We start from the raw sequence: 20,922 nt of genomic DNA, 5'->3' as shown, positions 1-20,922 counted from the left end.
GCCACTCGTGATGAACACACTATCAACGTTACAATATGCGGCTCCGCTCGATCATTTCTAGCAGTTCGGAAATTATCCATCTCTGGCCTTGAGGATTGCCCAGCTCCTGAGAAGTTTCTTCCGCAATGCAGAAGTAGAGTCACCGCTCATGGCCTATTATTCGACAGCCCCGCGAACTGGGGTGACCGAATACTATTATCACACATGAGCGCCCGCACGATTTTGGTCATCCATGAAATTTGAAGGAGAATGGTGCTGCACGGGTCCTGGCACGACAAGCTGACACTGTTGAGATCAAAATGCAGTGCAATCGAGCGTGGCTGCTCGTACTGAGGGAGATGATCAGGCATGCAGCACTGGAGAGTCTCCTCGACTTGGCTGCGCACGTGTTTCTGCGCGACTCCCAGGGTAGAGGGTACCCACAATATGTCCCAAGCCCCTTGAAGTCTGGAGCCATCGGGGCGTAGCTGCGTTCTGGGGCCGGCGCACCGGCCGCCAATCTTGCCCTCCAATTCGGACAACCTCACCTCTACCGCATGCGAGCGGCACCGAACGCCGACCACCTTCAGCATCGCGAACCACCGCCCTCGCATCTCTATTCCATCGCTTGCTTATCGGAAACACGATCGCATTGGTGTCGCGCACTCGGCCCATGGGCTCTGGTCGCCGCCGCCGGCCTGTGTCGTGCTCTACACCCCTGCAACGCCCGCCGGACGCGCCTGATCTCGTCCCGCATCCCGCGCTCCACGCCCGCCGCCCTCCGCATCACGACATCACGACGAGGAGCAGCCTACGAGCACGTCCTGTCCCTGCTGAAATCGACTCAAAAAGCTCGCCCCGCACAATACCGCTCGCTACTATCCACAGCCCGACCCAGCAGCCATTGCAGCCATGCCTGACATAGATCCAGCGGCGCTCAGCCGCCCTTTGGTCGCGCAGACGACCCCCGTCCTCAAAACGATCACCGTCTCCTCCTCATCCATCCCAAAAGTCACAAAGTCGAGCCACTTCATTCCTGCACGTATAGACCTCGAACCGCTATACTCCGCACTCAAATTTGCCATCGGGCCCGAACAATGGACTCTGTACAAGGAGTCCATCTCAAAATTCATACTTGGTGCGCCGTCCTCCTCCTGCCTGGTGATCTGGTCATAACCGTCGCCATTTCTCCACAAATCCATGCAGACTGCTAACCAGTGTCTCAACCTACAGGTCAGCTCAATCAACAAGAGTATTCGGATCGTGTAGATCCGATTCTCGCGACACTGAATGGCGACAGGTATCACCTCCACAACCAGCTGATTGCAGCCATATATGGAAACCTCACCAGGGAGATGCCCGACCAGGGGCTTGCACCATGGGTTTCTGCTAATGACAAACCCACCGCAAACACTGGCGCCAAGCCTGTGACTGGTGATGCCGCCGAGCGGAGACTCAAGGGAGAGGTTATGCAACTGCCCAGTCGCGACCGGCGGCGGATCAAAGACCTTGCGCATAATGATGTGGGTTTGGAGCCATGCAAAAGACAAACCCTTCCATCTTTGGCTAACCTGTGACCTTGCAGTTTGATCCATTCGAGTCCATGGCCAACATGTTTGCTGAGCATCACCGCGGCAAGACACATCGCGCGCCGGATGTTCCTCAGAGCGCTACAGGCTTAAATAAGATGAGTGAGTGCTGGTACCTGATTCCGACTGGCTTGAGCCTATGGCTAACCGTCGTCAAGACTTTGATTTGGAAATCCGGAAGAGGTTCGGTCAGCCTTTGGGTGTAGAGTCCGGAGAATTCCCTGACCAAGCAACAATCGAGGCCCGAATGCTGCCAATGTGCTATGAGAACGGCCTCGTCAGTGGCCATACAAGTGATGCCGCACAATACTTGTCTGTGGCTGCCGAGACTTATATCAAGGAGTTTCTATCCACAGTCTTCCGGCGAACGAAAAGCAATGGCCCGGGCGACTCGAGCAGTGCCGGCTTTGGGTCCGGTGCGAGCTGGATTCAGACACACAAGTACAAGAAGCAGCTCCGGCGGGAAGAGCAGGCTTTGGCAAGAGGCGAGCTTTCCCGAGACAAGGCCGGCCTGCTACCCGTCGAGGCACGTGCTGCTGGAGAGCGAGGTCCACTTGATATGGCCGATTTGCGACTCGCTCTCGAACTCGGTGATTGTGGCATAGCCACGATACCAATCGTCACCAGGTCCATTATCTACGGCTACCGCGAGGGCGAGCTCGATCACTGGAACAACTATACATATATCCAGGATCAAACACCAGGTCCTTTCGAGGAATTGAATCTGGAGACGACCGCCCTAACGAATGGCTTCCACGATCCTGACGCCATGGACGTTGACGCAGACCAGTACGGCTGGGATGGTGGAGAAGCCCAGGATGTCCAGTCGCTGGACAGCATCCTTGATTCGTGCCTGGCTCTATGATCAGCGCCACGAAACTTACGGCATGACGACATCCTTTCATGTATTGCTCGAATCATGAACAACGCATGAACCACGATATTTGGAAGTGTACAGATCTCGCACGAAAAGGCTTGCATGAAAAGCGGACATCAGGACATGGTCCGAACATGCTGGGACCAAGGATAGTACCAGACTTGCGCCCCGAGTCACAAGCCTTCGCCGAAGAGCACCTTCAATCACCACTGCATGGTCCGATTGGGCTGTGGATTCGATTGTCCGCCTTGGCACAGATATCAGAAGCATCATCGATCAATCACCCACTGAGTCCGGATAATGCCAGCCATTAGAGCAAACGAGGATGGGGACATTGCGAGTCCCGCATGAAGCAAGGAGGTGCAACGAAAAGGCGAAAATCATTTCAAGGCGTTAACGGTTACATGCACGGAAGATGCAGCCATGCACAAGCGGAGGGTGTATTCCCAGCGAAATATTTGTTCCATGTACATTTAGGTTACAGATACCCCCACACATAGAGCCTTTTGGTGAGGCCCTGCCACCTCATTGCTATAGTACATAAGAGGCATCCACTGAAGTTGCTCAAGTACACCTCGTCACGCTGGTTTGCGCTCTTCTGCCAGGAGGATGGGCACATAGTATGAGATAAGTGCCACAACGTGGGCAACAGAAGTCTCAAAAATGCGCTGGTGGCACAATGCACGTATGCTGAGCCAAACGTCGTCGCCAGTCGACAAAACTCATGCCGTGGTGGACATTGTATGAGCATGACGTTGCCAGAGCCAGGGGTATGTGCGAAACACTGTGCTTCCCCAGGATTGCGCCGCGCTCTACGCGTAGTGTGGAGTGGAGTCGCGGGCGTGTTGGAAGAAATTGTGGGGCTGCACCTCTTTACGCGTCGAAACGCGCGGGAAGCACCACAAGCCTTAAAACCATGAGAGCCCATCTGAGCTCCAGCACACCACCAACACCCACACACCCCACTGCTTTGAGCATTGTACAAGACGCCTCTGGTCGTGAGGTAGACTGGTCCCTTTGAGTTACTCTGCATCTTTTCATATATGAGCGTGCACGACTTTTTGGTTCTCTCAGTTTTTACGTATGTCCACGCCCCCGACTTATACACAGACCGTCACGCCGACCTCGACGACACACACCCACGACAATGACCTCGCCACGTTCCGGGTCACCCGCTGGGGACGCGCCCCAGTCACCAACACAATTGAGCCCCAGATCAAAGATCCAGGCCATGCTTGCTGCCGTGGATGACAGCTCAGACGAGGACCAGCAACCACACTCCCGCCCCAACAGGGCTGCCCTGTTCAAGACCGCGATGCAGAAGAGCTCTACGCCAACAACGCGTGCGGACAACGACGACAAGAGCTCAGCAGAGAGCAGCGAGGAGGAAGAGCAGATCATCAGACCACGCGGCCGCATGGCTGCACGAATGCACGCCGGCGTGCAATCAAAGTCTCCAGAGCAAGCCACAGAAAGCTCAACCACAGATGCCCACGACGAAGTGAGTCAAGAGGTGCAGACTTTGCCGCGGAGGAGGATACGAGCTGCTCGGAACCGGACGCCGGAACCGGCCGCCGCCACGGATGCCCCATCATCGCCAGGCCTATTTGTCACGCCCTCACCTCAGCGCCCAGCGGCGGCACGTTCGGACGATGAGGACGAGCTCGACGAGCCTCAGAACCTGGCCAAGAACGACCGCTTCTTGGCCCTTGTTGCGAGGAAACGCCAAGAAAGGGAAGCCAAGGAGCGGGAGGAGGCTCAGAAACAAGAAGAACGCGCTCGTAGGATGGCCGAGCAGTCAAAATCCGACAAGTCAGATGGTGAGGAGGACGACGATGTATCTGACATTGACGACGATGCTGGCGGTCTCAAGCTCACGCAGCAAGCATCACGACCTGCACGCAAAGCCGGCAAGAAGGCTATGGAGGAAATGAACCGCGAGACTCAGCGATTGGCCCGAAGTCTGCAGCTCGCGCACGAGGCCAAGACGCGCAAGAAGATTACCAAAGCGTCTCTCTTTGAGCGTTTCAATTTTCGCGTTCAGCCTGAAGCACCAGCCGAGGCTGCCGCTCCCGTGGAGCTCCCACCCAACACATCCAGCAGACCGTCCTCGCCCACTTCGCCGCAACAAACTGATGTGGAAATGGCCGACGAAGACACACCCCCAAGCTCGCCTCCGGATGCCAAGAAGACCACCGAGGAGCCCACTGTGGAAGTCAGCAATCCGGCCAAGGCTCCTGCAAGCGAGGTGCCAAACGCACCGCAACAGGCTCAGAGCAAAGGCAAAGCGCCGCAACGCCAAGTCCGCGTGAAGATGCCGCCTGTACCGGCGAACTTGGTCACGGTTGACTCCGACGACGAGCTTGAGATTGTCAGCGCCAAGCCAAACACAATCGACAAAATTCTGAAGAAGCTTCCGGCGAAGAAGGATGAGTGTTCGACATCAATGACTGCTCTCATGAGACTCGCAAACCTTTCATCACCACCCAAGGGCCCCGGCCGCGGTCGACGGGCAGTCCCATCCATTTCAGCTACTGAGCTCCAGACCTCCCTCGTGCAGAAGGCTCGCGAGCAGGCGAAGCTTGAACGGGACCGCCGCCTCGAAGAGCTGCGTGCGAAAGGAATTCACATTCAGACAGACGAGGAGCGCGAGCGGCAACGTGAGGAGATCGAAGACATAGTTGCCAAGGCTCGCCAGGAGGTGGAGGAGATTATGCAGCGTGAACGAGAAGAGTCGAAGAAGGAGCGCAAGGAGAAAAAGGCCAACGGCGAGCTCGATCCCTTAGCTTGGGACGATAGTGACGACGACAGCTATGACGGCAGCGACGATGGTGAAGTCGACGACGCCGAGGAAGTCGAGCTTTCTGGTTCCGATGAGGAAGGTGACGAGGATGAGAGTATAGCATCTGATGATGAGGGTGCGAATGAAGCTGAGACTAATGCAGGCGAGAATGGAGCACATGGTTCGGCAGCTCTGTTCGAGGTTCAAGCCCAGGAAGATGCTGAGGAGGAGGACGAGAGTGTTGATACACTTTTGCAGACCCCTGCGCCGAAATCCCGTCGTTCTCGGAAAAATGTCCAGATTGTGTCGGATGACGAAGATGGCGAGGTCGATGCCACTCCAAAGCCCAAATCGGCTGTGCCAGAATCGCCGGCGCGCCAATCTGTCGAATCTCCCCAGGTACCAACATCGGTTCTGCGTTCAGCAACCAAGACTTTCATCCCCGGACTACCAGTTGCTGCTGCTCGACCTGCAGGTCTTGGGCTGACGCAGATGTTTGCTGGGACCATGGACGATACCCAAGATGGCGGTCCTGCCAGCGGGTCGCCGCCAATAGAATTTCTGCCCAGTTTCGATAACTTTCCCGATTCGCAATTCTCGGCCACAGCTGAGCAAGCAGAGGACGGCAACATGGTTCTAAACAGCCAGCCGACGCAGGAAGCAACCTTGAACAGAGGCGAAACTCAAACACAAGAAGTTCAGCTCCACTTCTCGCAGTCACAGATTCACGGATTTGACAGCCTGATCCCTGAAGGATCACAGATGTCCGAGGCCCTGGATCTGACGCAAGACGGCGGCTACCAAGAACTCTCTCCATTGAAGCAGCGTTTCATCGAGCCGCCTCAGTCGACGATTGAGACTGTGCTGGACGGTAACGCCACGGTCGACGGCGTCCCCGAATCGCCCCTGGTAAAGAGGAGAGGCAAGCTCATGCGACGAGTGCAGCTCATCGCGCCCGGATCCACCATCCCTCCCACCGAGGCACTTCCAAGCCGCGAAGCCACACCTGCAACATCCGCGACCGTTGGTGGTATCAGTGCTATTGATGCTGCAGCTGCAGCGGATGAGGACGCTTTCAAACGTATGGAGAAGGCGGCAAGGAGGCAGAAGCGACTGCAAGCTCGTTTCGACAGAAGGAAGAGTAGGGCGACTGAGATGGTGGAGGAACAGGCCGAAGAGTCTGAGGACGAGTACGCAGGACTTGGAGGTGCAGATGGCGAGGATTCAAGCGAAGAGGACGAGGAGCTTGCCAAGATGATGATCGACGACACTGCCGGAAACGACGCCGACGAGCAGCAGTTGGCTGGTCTGCATGCGTAAGCTCACTCATTCAGATTTGTGGTTGTTCTAATGTGCTAACTCTGGTTGTAGTGAACGCGCGCGTGCCGCAGATGCGGCACAGGTCGACAAGCTGTTCCGCGACATAACTACGGGGATGCTACGCAAGCGTCGCCGTGGCGGTGGCAACGATTTCGACCTATCTGATTCAGACGACGACGGCGAAGCACGGCGTCGGATGAAGCGTCGCCAGTTTGCCAAGATGCAAAAGGCACTCTTCGCTGATGAGCGTATTGGCAAGATCGCCGAGAATCCTCGCAACTCTGCCTTCATGAAGAGTATTGAAGATCGTGACAGCGAGGATGACTGGGATTTTGACGATAACTTTGCGGACGAGCATGCCGAGGAAGAAAGTCAAAGTCAAGAACCCACCGGAACCGATAGTGATGCAGTTCCCGATAGCCAATCGAAGCTCGTGGCGACCAGCCAGAGCCTTAACTTGGGTCGCAAACGCTCACGGATGGACGATCATTCGACGCGCACTGCGTCTGTCACTAAACGAGTAAGAGCTCGTGGAGAGGAGCGAGCTTCCTCTCTGGCTGAGGTCCAGCGCTCGCTCTCAAGTCTACTCGAGGAGCCAAACGCTTCGATAATCCCTGCTACAGACTTTGGGTCAGATAGCGAGGGTGAGGAGCAAACATCAACTGCTTCGTTGAACAAGGAGAACCGAACCCTTCATGGCTATACAAAAGCGAGCGTTGTGGACCGTATCGCACTTAAGCGAGGAGGATCAAATGCGTCCAACAACAGCAACAGCAGTCGTTTAGCATTCGCCTCGGCTGCCTCTGCCACCGGCGGGTTCAAGGTACCAGCTCTCCTGCGCAGGGCAACCACCAACAGTCTCATGTCATCATCGTCGACCTCGACTGTTGCAGGCTCTATAAGCGGCTCGAATAATGCTAGTGGCAAGCAACAGAACGGTGGCAAGGCGGCCGGCTTTGGTGAGGAGGCCAAGCTCAAGAAGAACGCGGGCAAAAAGAGCGGTGTCAACTATTTTGCTCGGGAGACAGAGAGAAGGGCGGCGGTCGCTGAGAAGGAGAAGAAGCGCGAGGCGAAGAAATTGAAGGGAGTGGAAGGTCGCGCCGGCGTTGTTGGGGGATTATTTGGCAAGGGCTCTTTTGAGTAGAGGGGAGTCGGTCAATGGGATTTCTGGAATTGTCAGGCATATGGTTGGAGTTTTTGGCTGCACATGGGACGAATTCTATCAGAAATGGCGCACGGTGTATTACATTGGGTGGTGGAATGAGGATTCTTTCAGTACCTCTAGGCATGAGCATTCTCAATGAGACAATTGGAACGACTTTTCAAAAAGTCCATGAGAGGTGGTTGGTGACGCAGCTTTTGATGTTGAAGCCTTGTAAGCTCATGGTCCAATCACACAGTGCTTCGCTCCCACTAGTCACGTCAAGCAACCGAGAGACGGCAAGAACGGCCGAGTGGGCCTTCACGACTACAACATGTTGTCGATGCGTGGCCCATGAGCCTGCACATTCACACCACGCGCGCCGCAATGTGAATTGCTTTCCAGAGCTATATCCCACTTGGCAGGTTGCATATCGGGCAAATGACAACACCCACGACGGTTCATTGTTGGCTCATCGGAGCGATCATACCAGCAATGACGCGAGACGTCCAGTGACCAAGATGCCGCCTCCTCCTCCTATCCCGCCTGCGGTATGCTTCACCTCGCTTCGTTCTCGAGCCCAATCCAAAGTCATCGTGTTGACAATGTTCCCAGACACCCACGCCAAACCGCTTTCTCGTGCCCAGGAAATCCCATGGCGGGACCGGCAGCCTCATCGGCACAGCTGGATCATCACAACGCCAGCAGCATGAGACGCCCAAGACTTCACTTCCTCCGGCACAGAGTCATGTAGCACACCACCACCACCATCCCGGTTCGCAGCAGTTCCACGCAAACCCCCGTTTCTCTCTGCACTCGACGCCCAGGGTCTCCCAACAGCGGCAGGAACAGCCGCCGTCGACCCCAGCTGCGCCTCCAAGCGGGCACTATTTCCGCTCCTCTCGCGCCAAGAACGTAGGGCCAGGGACGGGCTCGTTCGATGAGGACTTGATTGACAGCTCACCGCCACTGCCTCCTCATTCTGTGTCCCCGGGAGAGGATGAGGATAAGAGGAGTTCTGATGCTCTCGGACCTTCCGGGTTCGAGCAGCGCGGCCCAGAGTTTGGAGCGCACGTTGCTGCTGCCTTTGCGCGGGGCCACTCGTCTCGGAGATCGGGTAGGGACGACAGTGATGTGCTCGAATCGATAGTGACCGAGTCATCGCCTCCTTCTGGCGGCCCTGGGGATCAAGACGCTGCAAAGCACGCTCGCCTGGTGGATTTCGATGACGATTATCCGAACGGGAGCAGTTCCCCACCAGCAGAAGAGAACCCAGGTCCATCATCGCCTAAACGGAGACGCATATCAATCTCCTCTGTGCTGCCGCATGAAGAAGAAGAAGAAGAAGAAGAAGAAGAAGAAGAAGAAGAAGAAGAAGAAAAAGATATAAACCTCCCGCCGTCATTAGCTGACGCTACGGGTCCTGCGGTCGATGAGGATGTCGGGCCATATGGAGGGCTCAACGAAGCAGAGCCCGGCCTCCCTCGTTTAAGAGAGGAAAACCCCGAAGACGACGAGATGAACATCTACATTGACGGCGACCACTATCAGGTGGAGGCTCAGCAAGATCATTCAGACATCCAACAAACAATAGAGAGGGCGGATCTGGGGGCTGTGCAACAATCTACAGCGTCATTCTCAGTACGCCCGCAGCAACAACCCACCTTCCATCGGGCACCGCGGTTCAGACAGAAAGACGTTGAGCACAGCACAAGCTTCGGAGCTGAACCACACGAGCGCCATTACGATCCACTTCCAGAAGCATTCTCGCCATCGCGACGCAACAACAAAGGAGGAAATAAGTATATACCTGGCGGGCTCGCCTCTGAACTTCGGGACTGGCTCGTCGACATGGAAGCTGCAACAGGATCAAAGCGAGAGGGGGACTGGCTCGCGAGGGTCGTTGTGGACGAAGTGACGACTTCCATGGAGGATCGTGTCAGTGCAGGATCCGGCGGGATGTATCTCGTCCATGGACATCAAATTATTGCGCTTGAAGCAGAATTTTCCGGCCAACCTGGCGACGATCTGACAACCGCAGAGGTCGACGAAAGTCACGACAATATGGATTATGATGGTGGCGCAGTGGCGCCAGTAACCACTGCAGTGCCTGAAAGTCACCCTCATGCGTCACTCGGGCAAGGGCGAGACCATGACAGCTATGCAGTGAGCCCTGATCTGCGGGTGAAGATAATACTCGCTGGCGAGGGCCGGACGACGCCAGGGATCGCCAAGAGGAGGCCAGTCAAGCCTGGAATCATAGTTGGCATAGCCAGGCCCACTTGGGAGATCACGTTGGGCGATAGTCTCGAGAGGTGGGCTGTCGCGTGCGACTGGGCGTTGCTCGATTGAATAGTCCCGATCATGAAAGGGCTAGCCTGCCAGGCTGTTCTTACACCTAGACAAGCAAGGAGCTTAAGAGTGTTCCAAAGTATGGACATGGATCACGTTACATGAGACTGCTATGATCGACTTCACATCAAACGCATCTATTCGAACCGCAAGGTGCGTCCATAAGGGTATATTTCCACGTGCTATCTACTTGAGTCTCGTTCGCCAACTCGAATCCACGAGATGGCCGTCATTCAAGCGAAAGCTTGATGAGCTCGACCCAGGCGCCAATATCCTCCGTGAACTCGAGCTTCTTGGCCCACTGTGCCGCGGACAGCGATCCTAGCACACCTCTTGCCTTGTTGCCCGTGCTGCCAAGCCTCGTGCTGTCAATGCCATGTGTTGGAAACACATTGTCTGAGATGATGTGCACTTTCCCGCCCGGCTGAATCTCGAGCTGGATATTGGCCGTCTCGGAGCGGAAAGGGAAGACGACCTGGAGCCGCGGCACGGGGTGTGCGGTCAAGGTGATGTCAACCAGCAATGAACGATCCGCCTCACCGGACGTTGTTCCGGTCGCACCTCCGCGCGCTGGCTGTGATTGTGTGCCAGACATGAAGCTGTCAAAGTCGCTTATCGCCGTCGTGTTTTCTGTGCTGCCGCTCTTCTTTGTTGGAGTGGTCCCGTTAGTGGTCGTGCCGGCGCCATTAGCCCGGCTCTGCTGTGGCCGTAATGCTCCCGCTCCTGATGTATCGGCGTCATGCTTTGGCGCGAAGCTGCGATACAACAGTGTCGAGAGAAATGCGTACTGGCGTAAGGTTGGCAGCATCTGGACCAGCTCCCGCGGGTGAGAGAACGGAACTGCTCTCAGAACCTGTCCATAGACCGGCTTGTATATATGGAGCGTGTTCCTGTGGGACTTGACTTCTGCTTCGTCCTGCTCTTGACCCTCCAAGCGGCGTGCAAAAGTCGGCACCTGCATAGTATGCTCGATAACACGCGGCTCACTGGGGTCGTACATTGTACCCTTTGGTATCGGGAAGAGCCAGGCGTCAAACGTGGTCGTAGTCATTTGTGGCTGCGTGCCGGAGAACTTGTAGATCTCGAGTGCGGCGTGGTTCGTCACGATGACGGGAGGCTCAAAGGTGGCCATAAAGACCACCTCCGGGGTCTTGGGGCCTGACAGCATGCCATCGGCAGCTGGATCCATGCTTGACTGTGGTTTTGTGCTGTCATTCGAGGGTAGCAGCGTGGGCGCCGGCTCCAACCAGTCAATGATTGGGTTTCCCGCCGCCATCATCATCTCCTCCTCTGACGGGTTCAGTTTCTCAACACTGGGCCCAATCCATTTGTCGGACACTCGCACGGGGTTGTACGCGATACTGTCCGCTGGCGTGCAGCTCACGTAGATGCCCCATGTCTTTGCATCCTCCCTGCCGATGCGGGTGGCAGCCCTCTTGTACTTCTCCATCCAGTAGTCGAGTGTGAGGCCGACGCGGTGGCGGACATGCATCTGTGGTACGCCGTTTCTTGCGGCCAACGCCCAAACCTCTATCTGCTCGTTCGGCTTTGCGCTCAGCTCTGGTATCTCGCGTAGCTTGGTCACGTCCCACTGATGGAGGCTGTGCAGACTCTCGTACAGACCGGCGATGGCCTCATGGCAGTTGAAGCCGGGGCTGACGCTCAGCTTGTCCAGATCCCTCAGGCGTTCCAGGTTGCTCCAGAAGTCTCGCAACCGCTTTGTGAGCGGCGTCTGTCCAGGCGCGAGGACGAGGTCATCCTTAAGGACAGCAGACGCCTTCTCGACATGCTTGTCCACGATGGGGATCTCTTCACCGAACGCAAGCGCAGCTTCTTGAACAATGTGCTTGTTGACATTGATCTCGACCGAGAAAGCAGTCCCGGCAATGACTAGAGTCTTGGCACCTTCCCCTCCGCCTATCGTATCCTCCCACATACACTCGAGACCGAGGTGTGTTGCCACACGCTCCAGACCGTCGTTGCTCACAAGAGCACTCTTTGCATTCTACTTCAACAGTCAGCACCTACTCGTGCTTCAAAGCATGGCAATCGTGCTGGCTACCTACCCAGAGCATGTCTATGACATCGTCCAGCTTCTTCCTGAACTCTTCCTCGCTGCCGCGCCCGGAGCCTGTGACCATGCCGCTCATGCTGATGTTGTCGAGCCCGAGATCGTTGATGCCCAGTGCGCCGAGCGCAGCAGCCGCAGAGGGGCTGTCAAAGTTGACGGGCGCATTGCTCGGATGTCCCACCATGTTGGCTGGGGAGTTCTTGGCCGCGGGCGACTTCTTGAACTGCTGGGGCGACGATCGCGGCCCCCGAGGTGAAAAGGCAGCTTGTGTCTGTGAGTTGGAGAATGGCGTCGAGGCCTGGGGTGTCGGCGCCGTCCCAGCATGTTGTGACGGAGTGCGGCCCTGCTGCGAGGGGCCGTGGCGCATGGGTGTCGACATGTCGTGGTGGAATTGGGATCACGAACGATTGAGAAAAGTCCGGGCCAGGTAGAGGAAGCTCTCCCCTTCGTGGCCTCGCGTCCGTGTCGCAGCGAGGCAAGTCGGCCAGCAAGCAGGATGTCGGAAAGTGGTGGCCGTCGCGGGTCGACTGTGCGCTTCACATCGGGAGGGTAACGGGCGACCTGAGTTGTCGCTGATGTTGGAGGTCCTCACCGCATCACGAGTCGTATGCAGTCCAACGCATTGGTCGCCACAGGCAAGTGATGGTTCAGCTCCGCGGTTTGTTGAACAAGCAGTAGCGCTCTCTGCTGTCGTCGTCGCGAATGTTAGTGGGGACTGGGAAGCTCCAATCTGGACCTTCCAGAATGAAAGCTATGGTAGGTGGTACAGTGTGTGGATACAACACGGCGCACAGTACACAATCATCCGGCTTGCAAGTCACGACGATCATCCATGCTTGAGGCAAGTTGAGCTCAATCCCAAATGTGCAGGTACGATAATTCTCTGCGGCAACGTTGTGTTCCAAATCATAGTTCTTTGGTTTTGATGAGAGAAGCATGCTAGGTCCTCATCTACCCACTATTTCTGCTCGCTCACTATCTGACATGATGAAACTATACTCTGAGCTTGGATTGATTGGTGATGTTTGGATAAAGACCATATGCTCTGCAGGATTTTGTCATCCTCCTCACGAATCTCCAATCTTCTGTAAAGCGCTTTCAGTTCTATAAGGTAAAGGTCATTGAAAGGGCCACATGCCCTATAGTGCCCATGAAGATATCAAGCATCGGTTCTCGCGGCTGATTCCCCCGGCTGCTGCCGAACATGTAAGCGGGTTGCTCGTCTAGCCTGCCTCTCGCGGCACTGCTCAGCATAGGCTCGGTCACTTGTCCGTTTCCACTCCAGGTACTCTTCATACTGCTGCTGGTGCATTCCATGCTGGCGATCGCCTGGGCGAACTGGACCTCGTGGCTTGCGGACTGGCTTGGGCCCGAATAACTGCTGAATTTGTTCTGGAGTTGGGCGCAAGGTTGTGAGGCTAGGCTGTGTAACGCCGCTGGCAGCTGCCGCGGGGGCAGAAGGCTGCGGCTGGACCGGGCCTTGCGCATGAGGGGGGTAGGAGGAATCTCTTGTGAGGGCTTTCGGCGGCTGATAGAAATGAACACCCGAGTGAGCTCCATTAAGAATATGTTGCAGGGTCGGCTGACACCACGCCGCCAGCTGCTTGCGTCGGTCTGTAAGATGACGATGGTCATGCAAGGCGAGCAGGTCCTGTCGAACAGAAGTGGTAGGCTCTCCTGGCATAGGTTGTGCTCGCGATGGACCAGGCACGGAATCTGGCATGAATCGTTCAGGGCATGGTACAGGGAGATGTGCCGCAGATTGATTGGGTTCAAGAAACGGAGGGATAACACCTTCCCCGAACCAGTGAGCATGTTCCGACTTCGTCCCGCTGTTTGCTCTCGTCAGAGCCTCAATCTTGTCGGCAATCTCTCTCATACACGATTTCAGAGCCTTCAGATCTTCTTGCTAAGTGATTTGACTCTCATCTTGAGGAACGACAGGCACAAAGAGGCCGGAGGGGTTGTATGCTGCTTGAGTCTCGTTGAAGACTTCATAGCTGGGCACGATATGGCGAGCTTGGTCGTTTGTAACATTAGGATCAGGGAAGCTTTGGAGTGACTCCCCGTCGACTCCCCAAGGAGGTTGAAAGGGCCTCTGTGGATACTGGAAAGGTTGCGAGACTAGAGGCTCCGGAGCAGATAAGAGAGACCCGCGAAACTCTGGGGCCTTCGGATTCAGCTTTGCTTCATTTGAAGCGGTCATTGATGCCGACAAAACCGCAGGGGTTTTGGGGCGAGAGATGTGCAACTGGTAAGAACCACTTGAACAGGGTCCTGCTGCCAAGTGAGGAGGGCGAATTTCGATAACCGATCCTGTGGGTGAATTTCGCTTCTTCGATGCTGACTTTTGTAGTCTCTCAATCAACGCTGAGAAACGGGCCTGCTCATTTGCCACCTCATCGCCTTTGGAATCTTGATTCGATTCATCAGGCAGTCTCGCGCGTGAAGTCCTTGTTTGTGACGTTCCCTGTGACACAGAAGAGTAGCCAGTGTCTACGTTCTCCTCGGAAGAATGTACCGACGAAGTTGCGCTTTCTAGAACAGCTAGGTCATCGGGGCCCCATGGACGAGGACGAAATGGAGCCGTGTGGCCACCAATTTGACGGAGCTCGATGAAGAGCGCTGGGGAAAGTGTTGAAGGGCATTCGTTATCTGAGCTGGAACTGTGCATTGAAGAAGTGTGCCGGAGGCGAAACAGTGGTATGTTGCGTCTGGTTACAGTTGACCGTCCTGCATCTCTGGTCTTTTGCAGAGATCCAGACTTGACCTCAACCGTGGCTGGCATCATCTCCCATGACGAATCAGACTCGGACGAGACGACTCGCACAGGCGCCGTCTGCTTTTCCCTGGCGGGAGCAGAATGTATTAAGACGGAGTCGATCGGGGAGGCTCTATATCGGCAAGAACCAAATCTGTCGGTGACTGAAGTGTCTACATGAAGCCCGTGGCGTGACGGTCGTTGTGTGTGGTCCGCAACGGGCTCGCGGGATGGAAAGGGGGCAGCCGCAGGACTTTTGGCGTAGCCAGTTGTAGCTCGCCGTGGACGCCGGTTTACTCTCCAATCATCGTTCAAGAACGCAGAATCTGCTTGACGTGAAGTATGAAGCCCGTTGCTTTCCATGTTGTAATTTGTCTGCTTGTCCCTCTGAGATGCATCGCCAAGGATGTCCTGGTCAGAGCTTGAGGAGCGGAGGTGGCGCCGCGGTCTCCCTGCCTGACGCTGCATGGCGGTCATCTCGACCATGAGAGCTTTCAGCTGGTGCCAACACAAGCCGGGCGACGTTTGTACTTTGGACGAGACAGCTGGTGTACCGAAGTATCTTGGGATTTGAATGCAGTTTGTCAACAATTGCTATTCGCTAGACGGCGACATCGACTGCGAGAGCTCTGGAGAACCAAAGTACCTACCAAGAGCAGGAATATCGTCAAGACCGCTCGCCACACATCGACGGTGTTGTACCACTCGCAATTACTGGCGCGATCTCTTCTTGGGCGAGCAGGTCCGAGGGATGCCGGTGGGCAGAACCTTGCTGCTGTGTCGGTCCGGCTGCCAAGGAGACAGGGTTGTTGGCATTTGCTTGTATCATCAAACAGCGAACGTCGCTCGGAAAAGTATTCTTCCAAAAAAAGCACTCCTGCGAAAGGTGGTGTCCAAAAATGCTCGCAATGAGCTTTGACGTCGAAGAAGTAATGCACAAAGTCAGTCCCATGAAAAGGTGATGTGACGGGGTTGAGTCTGGCGAGTTAGATCAACATCGGCAGGAACGCAAACAGCATTGTGATTGCCTCCACGGCTGCCTCTAGTAGCCACGCTTCAGTATGATACAGGGTTTGAAGGTCCCAACTTCAGGCAGGTATGCTTCTGTAGTGCGTGTCTTTGGATTTCCCTGCAGTCAACAACAAAGCCAATAATCAGAGGACTCTTACAGGGGCAGCACGACAGATATAAGTCCTCATTCTAGAGACGAAAACCATGCATAATGTATAGACGTGCATAAGCTTCTTGAATCGCCCCAGAATTTCATGGAGAGCAGGGTCATTAAGTTGCAGGTAGTTGTCTCCGAGAGGGAGGCACAAGCGAGTCGTTCTGCCCTGGACGGACGTGCCTGCCTTACACCATTGGGGCATCGATGCGTGCAGGCGTTATATACGCACCCAAGCGGTGGGTTTTCCAATAATCATAACAGGCCTTGTGGCGCAACGGTAGCGCGTCTGACTCCAGTTACTTGGATCAAATCGTTGAATAACGACGATTAATGCCATCAGAAGGTTATCCGTTCAAATCGGGTCAGGGTCACTTTTTGCCCCCCTGGGCCGCCTTTTTGCCATTCTTTTGCATCCATTTTGTTCCCCAGACTCCGGGCTACAATTTGAGACTATTTTGGCAATTTTCGCGTGTCAGGTGGTGGAGTTGTTAGTGTTTGAAGTTGGGGTGTTGAGATCGGCGCTGGGGTTGCGAATAGTTGCATCGTGTGCAGCGACCCACATCGCCGTGTGTCGTGTCGTTGACAGCCGATGCACCGCGTGGCATGTCCATGGCCTGCCCCTCTGGAGGATACGACCTTCCTCTCAGGCTTGGCAGCCGTCTGATTCTTAGACCTCCTGGCTTATATGACTTTAGTGTTGAAGAAGAGAAAAAAAAAAGAAAAAATGGAAGGAAAAAAAAAGGTTAAGCAGGCCTTTGGCAGGGCAACCAAGCATATTTACCACTTTCCACTGGCAGCTTTTCGTCGACTTCTCTTGTCTTTCTAGTGATTCAAGCAGGAACGGAAGGATCACGAGAACGAGGACCAGCTATACACCAAGTTACAACGACCAAACCATGTTTCTCCCGATGTCAGCGAAATTGCAAAAGGCGTTTCTAAACTAGAGAGCACTTATACTATTCTGCACGTTCAGAGGCCCGTCAAATGCTAGAAATATGCAGAACTCGGCGATGAATAAGAACATGCCATATCATTACACCCGGTCACATCAGGCGTTGACGTTCATACATCAGCACACCTCGACCAAACTCTTAGTTAAACATATCAACATTCCTAGTTGCAAGTAAGACGAAAGAGGGTCGTGGAAAGCCGCGCTGTATCAGGGTCTCATGCTTCAAGCCAGCTTGATGTATCTAAGCTTGTGTTCACCAGCAGGACGACTACGTCCCGCATATCCACGCGAGTCGATAGAACACTTCCCATTCCATATCGAGTAAAGGTGCACCTGCGGAGAAGGGACTTGCAGGGTCAAGTCTCCCGTCAGAACCGTGAAGCTAGCACCGGGCACATGACATCGGCCGAGCCAGGCAGAGATTTGCATCAGCAACAACAAACAATGGTATATTATTCTACACAACGAACTCCTGCCAATAAAGAACACTTCCCGCCCTTCCCAAACGCCCCGGGCCCATGCCTTCGCCTATCTATTCCCAATCCCGAACTGGTCAATGCATGAACCAGTCCCTCCGAGACCAAGGCCGTTTTTTTCTTCTTCAACCCCGTGTCGGACTAGGAGGCCCAACGTTCCCCGAGATCAGACTCTCGAGCTCCCACGGGCTCAGGGTGGACCGCCTCCTCGACGCCCGGCGAGAGGTCGCCTGGTTCAGGCGCTTGTCGCGCTTGCGCTTGACGACTTCGATCTTGGGACTTGATCCTTGCTGATGCTGCTGCTCCACCTCCTCCTGAGACTCGGGAGCAGCCAGGTCGTCCAGCAAATCCCCGTCCTCCACCACTGGTTGAACCCTCACCGCGTCATGGGCCTCCTGGTCATCTCCCGAGTCCGGCTCGACGATCCTGATCGGCGACGAGGTCGTCTTGACGGTCTTCTTGACAGGCTCTTCATGTTCCTCCTGTGATGCGGCGGATACGGCTGGTGGTGATGATGACGAGGCCACTGCCGCTGTCTTGTTCTTCGCGGGCGACGCTGCGGCACCTGGCGGCGAAGTACCGCCAGCCCTACGCCCGAGCCTCGCAGCCTTGAGCTTGGCACGCACCCTCGCCGCATCCGCCTCCCGCTCGGAAGCCGCCAGCTTGGCCGTAATGGCCTCCATGGTCAGAGGGCTCTGTGGTATGGCAGGGACTCTCCTGCGCGGTGGTAGCAAGCGGGATCCCTGAGGCCGGATGGGGCTGCAAGTTTGTTGCAGTGCCTGAGGTCTTGGGCCAAGGTTCACTGCATTTGATTTGCTGCTGCTGCTGCTGCTGCTGTCACTGCCGGTAGGCGCCGCGACCAGCTCGACTTTGTCCGCTGCAGCCGGCACAAGTACTTGCAGCCTCGCGCCACCACCCTCGTCTGGTTCGGAGTCAGGTAGACTCCTCCTGAGCTTCTTCTCTGCAGGACCCTCAGGCTTCTCTGTGGCTGCTGTTACCTTTTTGGAGGTAGCAGCAGCCCTGCTTCTGGCATTCCTGGGAAACGACGGAGCAGCAGCAGGCTGCTCCGTCTTCTCTGTCCTCGGCCTTGCTGGCGCCGCCGTCTTGCTCTTGTCCTTGCCCTGCAATGTCAGAGGAGGGGCAGGCTTCGAGAACAGCCTAAGCTCTGAAGCCTTCTCGCTCGACTTCCCAAAGTGTGGGCTCTCGTACGCCAGCTCGAAACTCTCAGCGCTCTTCTCCAGCGATCTCCGAGCAGCGAGTCTCGTGTTGCGGGATGGGGGCACAGGCTCGCGCTTTTCGCGTTTCTTGTCCTCTTCCACAGGCCCCTTCGAGGTCTGGTTCACCGGCTCTTCTGAAGCCGCAGAAGCATCGCCGGCGCCGCGCTTTCGTGAGAAGTGCGGTCGCTCTTCGCCGAGCATCTTGTTGCCGGCTGAAAAGGAGTCCTTTAGTGGGCTCAACTGTGGTCGTTCTGGCAGCGGCGATGATGGCACGGCCGGGCCAGTAGACTCCTGGAGCACCTCAAAGTTGGGCTCCTCTACCTCCTCCACCTCGAGAAGATCATCCTCGTAGATACTGCTGGTATCAGAATCCTCCTCCACTCCATCCTCATCGTACTGCATCGCATCAACCTCAGGATCTGTCGCTTCGACCTGCTGGACGTCCTCAATAGGACTTGGCGACCTCGTGCGTGCTAAGGCGACGTGCTGAAGTCTCGGCGGGGACGCACGAGATGGGGTGTGCTTCTTGACTACCTCCTCCTCCTCCTCCTCCTCCTCTTCTTCCTGCACACAGGAGAGCTCCATAGCCTCTGATCGACTCGGCTCGCCCTCGACAATGTCCCGGATGCGCACGGGACTGAGTCTCAAGCCCATACTGAGCTCCTCCATATCGACCGATTTGCCACCCGAACCCATGCGGCGGCGCCAGCCGTCAATCATTCTGACCGCGTCCTTCCATCGCATCTCCATCTTCTCGAAACCTGCCCTCAGGCGGTTAATCTCCTCATCACGCATCTCCACCTCCTCGATCGGCACAAAGGACGGATTCGTGAGGATGTTGCGTAGGTGGTCCATGATCCCCTCGAGCTCCGCAGCGAGCTCCTCGGCGCCTTTGCCCGATGTGCTGCTGCCCAAGCTGGCCTCCAGGCCACCCATCTCCCTTAGACTGTCCACAGTCTGTCGCACAATATTGACTAGCCCTTCATTTTCCTCGCTCAGGCCCCTTGCAAGCCGGGTCAGGAACTCGTTCGTCTCCATGCGCAAGCTGTACTCGGCCTCGGAGGTGGCACCAGCAGGCGCGCCACTGCTCTCGGCCCCAAAGTCCCCTGTCACGCTGATCGTGACGACGTCGCGACTGCGCGCACCGCCGCGCACCCGCGCAGCCTCGGTGACCGTCTTCTTGAGCGCCTCGATCTGCCGGTCGCGTTTGCGCACTTCGTTGGCACAGGAGGACCGTGTCTGCGCCACGAGCGTCTTCATCTTGTGCATCTCGTCCTTCATTTTGTGGATGTTGGCTTCGGCCGTCTTGAGCTGCGTGCGCATCGCCCGCTCTGTTGAATCAGCGCTGTCGAGCCGCCGCTGGGCATCGGCCAGCTTGTCCGCCTGCCGCGTGTAGTCGGTGGTTTGTCGAAGGGTCTCGGCCCGTAGTGTGCGGAGAGTGCTAGAGAGCGATTCGCGATGCTCGGCATCGCGCTGTGAGACAGATGACCCGTCAGTATTGAGTATACGCCGCCGGGGATCATCGGCCGTGCAGTGGTGACTGGAAGAACTTACGTCTCTCTTCAAGATCAAATCGTTGACTACGCTCATGATCCGGCCCATGGCGGCAGCTAAGCCGCCCGGGTCGGCCCCTGGGTTTGCGAAGTCGATACTCTGGCCATCTCGCAGAAGGCCTCGTGAAAGAAGCTGGTTATTGATGTACAAGGATGCCGTCCTGAGGTTATCCATCTCGGCCATGATCAATCACATGTGTGCTCTTGCTCGTTCGTGCGAGCAGGTCGTCTTGAACGTGACCTGTCACACTAGGCGAGTTCGAGTTGCCTCTCGAGGTTGACAACTTTCGTAGATGGGACAGCCGCGAGCCGGGCAATCAGACTGCAATCGGTAGATATGGGCAGCGTAGTCGTCAAGAAGCTTCGGTACGGTACGATGGTGATCTGTTGTGACAAGGCTGGGATGTAACTCGAGGCCGTGATCTCGTGAATCGCAAGGCGCGCTGGAATGGTATGGAGGTGGTCGCCTGAGTATTGGTGCAAGCAAAATCTCGCTTCGTACGCCGAGTGCTTGTCCGTAGCAGGAGTCAAGCCCAAGACAATGCTGCTCTCGCTGGGGTAGAGAAAAAAAGGACGAGACAGTGCGCGCGCGGTTGATGGAGGGGGTCGTGACGTGAATGAGCGACCAGGACGTAATATGAGGACCCTTGCGACTGCAGCTGGCTGATTGGCTGCTGTGCGGGG

The 20,922-nt window shown here is 56.0% G+C and overlaps 6 protein-coding genes and 1 non-coding gene across 7 annotated transcripts; 4 read left to right on the top strand and 3 right to left on the bottom strand.

Moving 5' to 3' along the window:
* Positions 1 to 891: 891 nt before the first annotated feature.
* On the top strand, positions 892 to 2,433 carry B0I36DRAFT_248432 (transcriptional regulator of RNA polII, SAGA, subunit-domain-containing protein; the record flags this gene model as incomplete). The annotated part of the gene is made up of 4 exons (XM_046150382.1): positions 892 to 1,117; positions 1,213 to 1,502; positions 1,565 to 1,670; positions 1,727 to 2,433. 4 exons carry the CDS (start codon positions 892 to 894, stop codon positions 2,431 to 2,433), a joined length of 1,329 nt encoding a protein of 442 aa, XP_046009342.1.
* Positions 2,434 to 3,388: 955 nt separating this feature from the next.
* B0I36DRAFT_386454 (MRC1-like domain-containing protein) lies at positions 3,389 to 7,865 on the top strand. The gene is made up of 2 exons (XM_046161114.1): positions 3,389 to 6,543; positions 6,599 to 7,865. The coding sequence occupies exons 1-2, from the start codon at positions 3,593 to 3,595 to the stop codon at positions 7,689 to 7,691; spliced, it is 4,044 nt and encodes a 1,347-aa protein (XP_046009341.1). The 5' UTR covers positions 3,389 to 3,592; the 3' UTR covers positions 7,692 to 7,865.
* A 155-nt stretch (positions 7,866 to 8,020) lies between these two features.
* Positions 8,021 to 10,193, top strand: B0I36DRAFT_329921 (uncharacterized protein). The gene is made up of 2 exons (XM_046154775.1): positions 8,021 to 8,239; positions 8,304 to 10,193. The coding sequence occupies exons 1-2, from the start codon at positions 8,210 to 8,212 to the stop codon at positions 10,038 to 10,040; spliced, it is 1,767 nt and encodes a 588-aa protein (XP_046009340.1). The 5' UTR covers positions 8,021 to 8,209; the 3' UTR covers positions 10,041 to 10,193.
* On the bottom strand, positions 10,194 to 12,929 carry B0I36DRAFT_329917 (mediator of RNA polymerase II transcription subunit 1-domain-containing protein). Its single transcript, XM_046154774.1, has 2 exons — positions 12,107 to 12,929; positions 10,194 to 12,045 (listed from the first exon to the last, which is right to left on the bottom strand). Exons 1-2 carry the CDS (start codon positions 12,488 to 12,490, stop codon positions 10,270 to 10,272), a joined length of 2,160 nt encoding a protein of 719 aa, XP_046009339.1. The 5' UTR covers positions 12,491 to 12,929; the 3' UTR covers positions 10,194 to 10,269.
* A 1,091-nt stretch (positions 12,930 to 14,020) lies between these two features.
* On the bottom strand, positions 14,021 to 15,358 carry B0I36DRAFT_414464 (uncharacterized protein; the record flags this gene model as incomplete). Its single annotated transcript, XM_046162022.1, has 1 exon — positions 14,021 to 15,358. One exon carries the CDS (start codon positions 15,356 to 15,358, stop codon positions 14,021 to 14,023), a length of 1,338 nt encoding a protein of 445 aa, XP_046009338.1.
* Positions 15,359 to 16,300: 942 nt separating this feature from the next.
* Positions 16,301 to 16,411, top strand: B0I36DRAFT_t141. Its single transcript has one exon. It is a non-coding gene; the product is annotated as a tRNA-Trp (tRNA).
* Positions 16,412 to 17,421: 1,010 nt separating this feature from the next.
* On the bottom strand, positions 17,422 to 20,818 carry B0I36DRAFT_386451 (Afadin and alpha-actinin-binding-domain-containing protein). The gene is made up of 2 exons (XM_046161113.1): positions 20,240 to 20,818; positions 17,422 to 20,158 (listed from the first exon to the last, which is right to left on the bottom strand). Exons 1-2 carry the CDS (start codon positions 20,420 to 20,422, stop codon positions 17,594 to 17,596), a joined length of 2,748 nt encoding a protein of 915 aa, XP_046009337.1. The 5' UTR covers positions 20,423 to 20,818; the 3' UTR covers positions 17,422 to 17,593.
* Positions 20,819 to 20,922: the final 104 nt, after the last annotated feature.

This window comes from Microdochium trichocladiopsis (assembly GCF_020744255.1).
Source record: "Microdochium trichocladiopsis strain MPI-CAGE-CH-0230 chromosome Unknown B0I36scaffold_8, whole genome shotgun sequence".
Lineage (NCBI taxonomy): Eukaryota > Fungi > Ascomycota > Sordariomycetes > Xylariales > Microdochiaceae > Microdochium > Microdochium trichocladiopsis.
This window is presented reverse-complemented; position numbering and strand designations above follow the sequence as displayed.

Bases quoted from the DNA above. Each gene is read 5' to 3' on its own strand.
- B0I36DRAFT_386454 (XM_046161114.1), top strand. From the start codon at position 3,593: ATGACCTCGCCACGTTCCGGGTCACCCGCTGGGGACGCGCCCCAGTCA. The intron at 6,544-6,598 runs GTAAGCTCACTC...CTCTGGTTGTAG, and splicing joins CAGTTGGCTGGTCTGCATGC to TGAACGCGCGCGTGCCGCAG.
- B0I36DRAFT_329921 (XM_046154775.1), top strand. From the start codon at position 8,210: ATGCCGCCTCCTCCTCCTATCCCGCCTGCG. The intron at 8,240-8,303 runs GTATGCTTCACC...CAATGTTCCCAG, and splicing joins CTCCTCCTATCCCGCCTGCG to ACACCCACGCCAAACCGCTT.
- B0I36DRAFT_329917 (XM_046154774.1), bottom strand. From the start codon at position 12,490: ATGTCGACACCCATGCGCCACGGCCCCTCGCAGCAGGGCCGCACTCCG. The intron at 12,046-12,106 runs GTAGGTAGCCAG...CTGTTGAAGTAG, and splicing joins ATGTCATAGACATGCTCTGG to AATGCAAAGAGTGCTCTTGT.
- B0I36DRAFT_386451 (XM_046161113.1), bottom strand. From the start codon at position 20,422: ATGGCCGAGATGGATAACCTCAGGACGGCATCCTTGTACATCAATAAC. The intron at 20,159-20,239 runs GTAAGTTCTTCC...TCTGTCTCACAG, and splicing joins ATTTGATCTTGAAGAGAGAC to CGCGATGCCGAGCATCGCGA.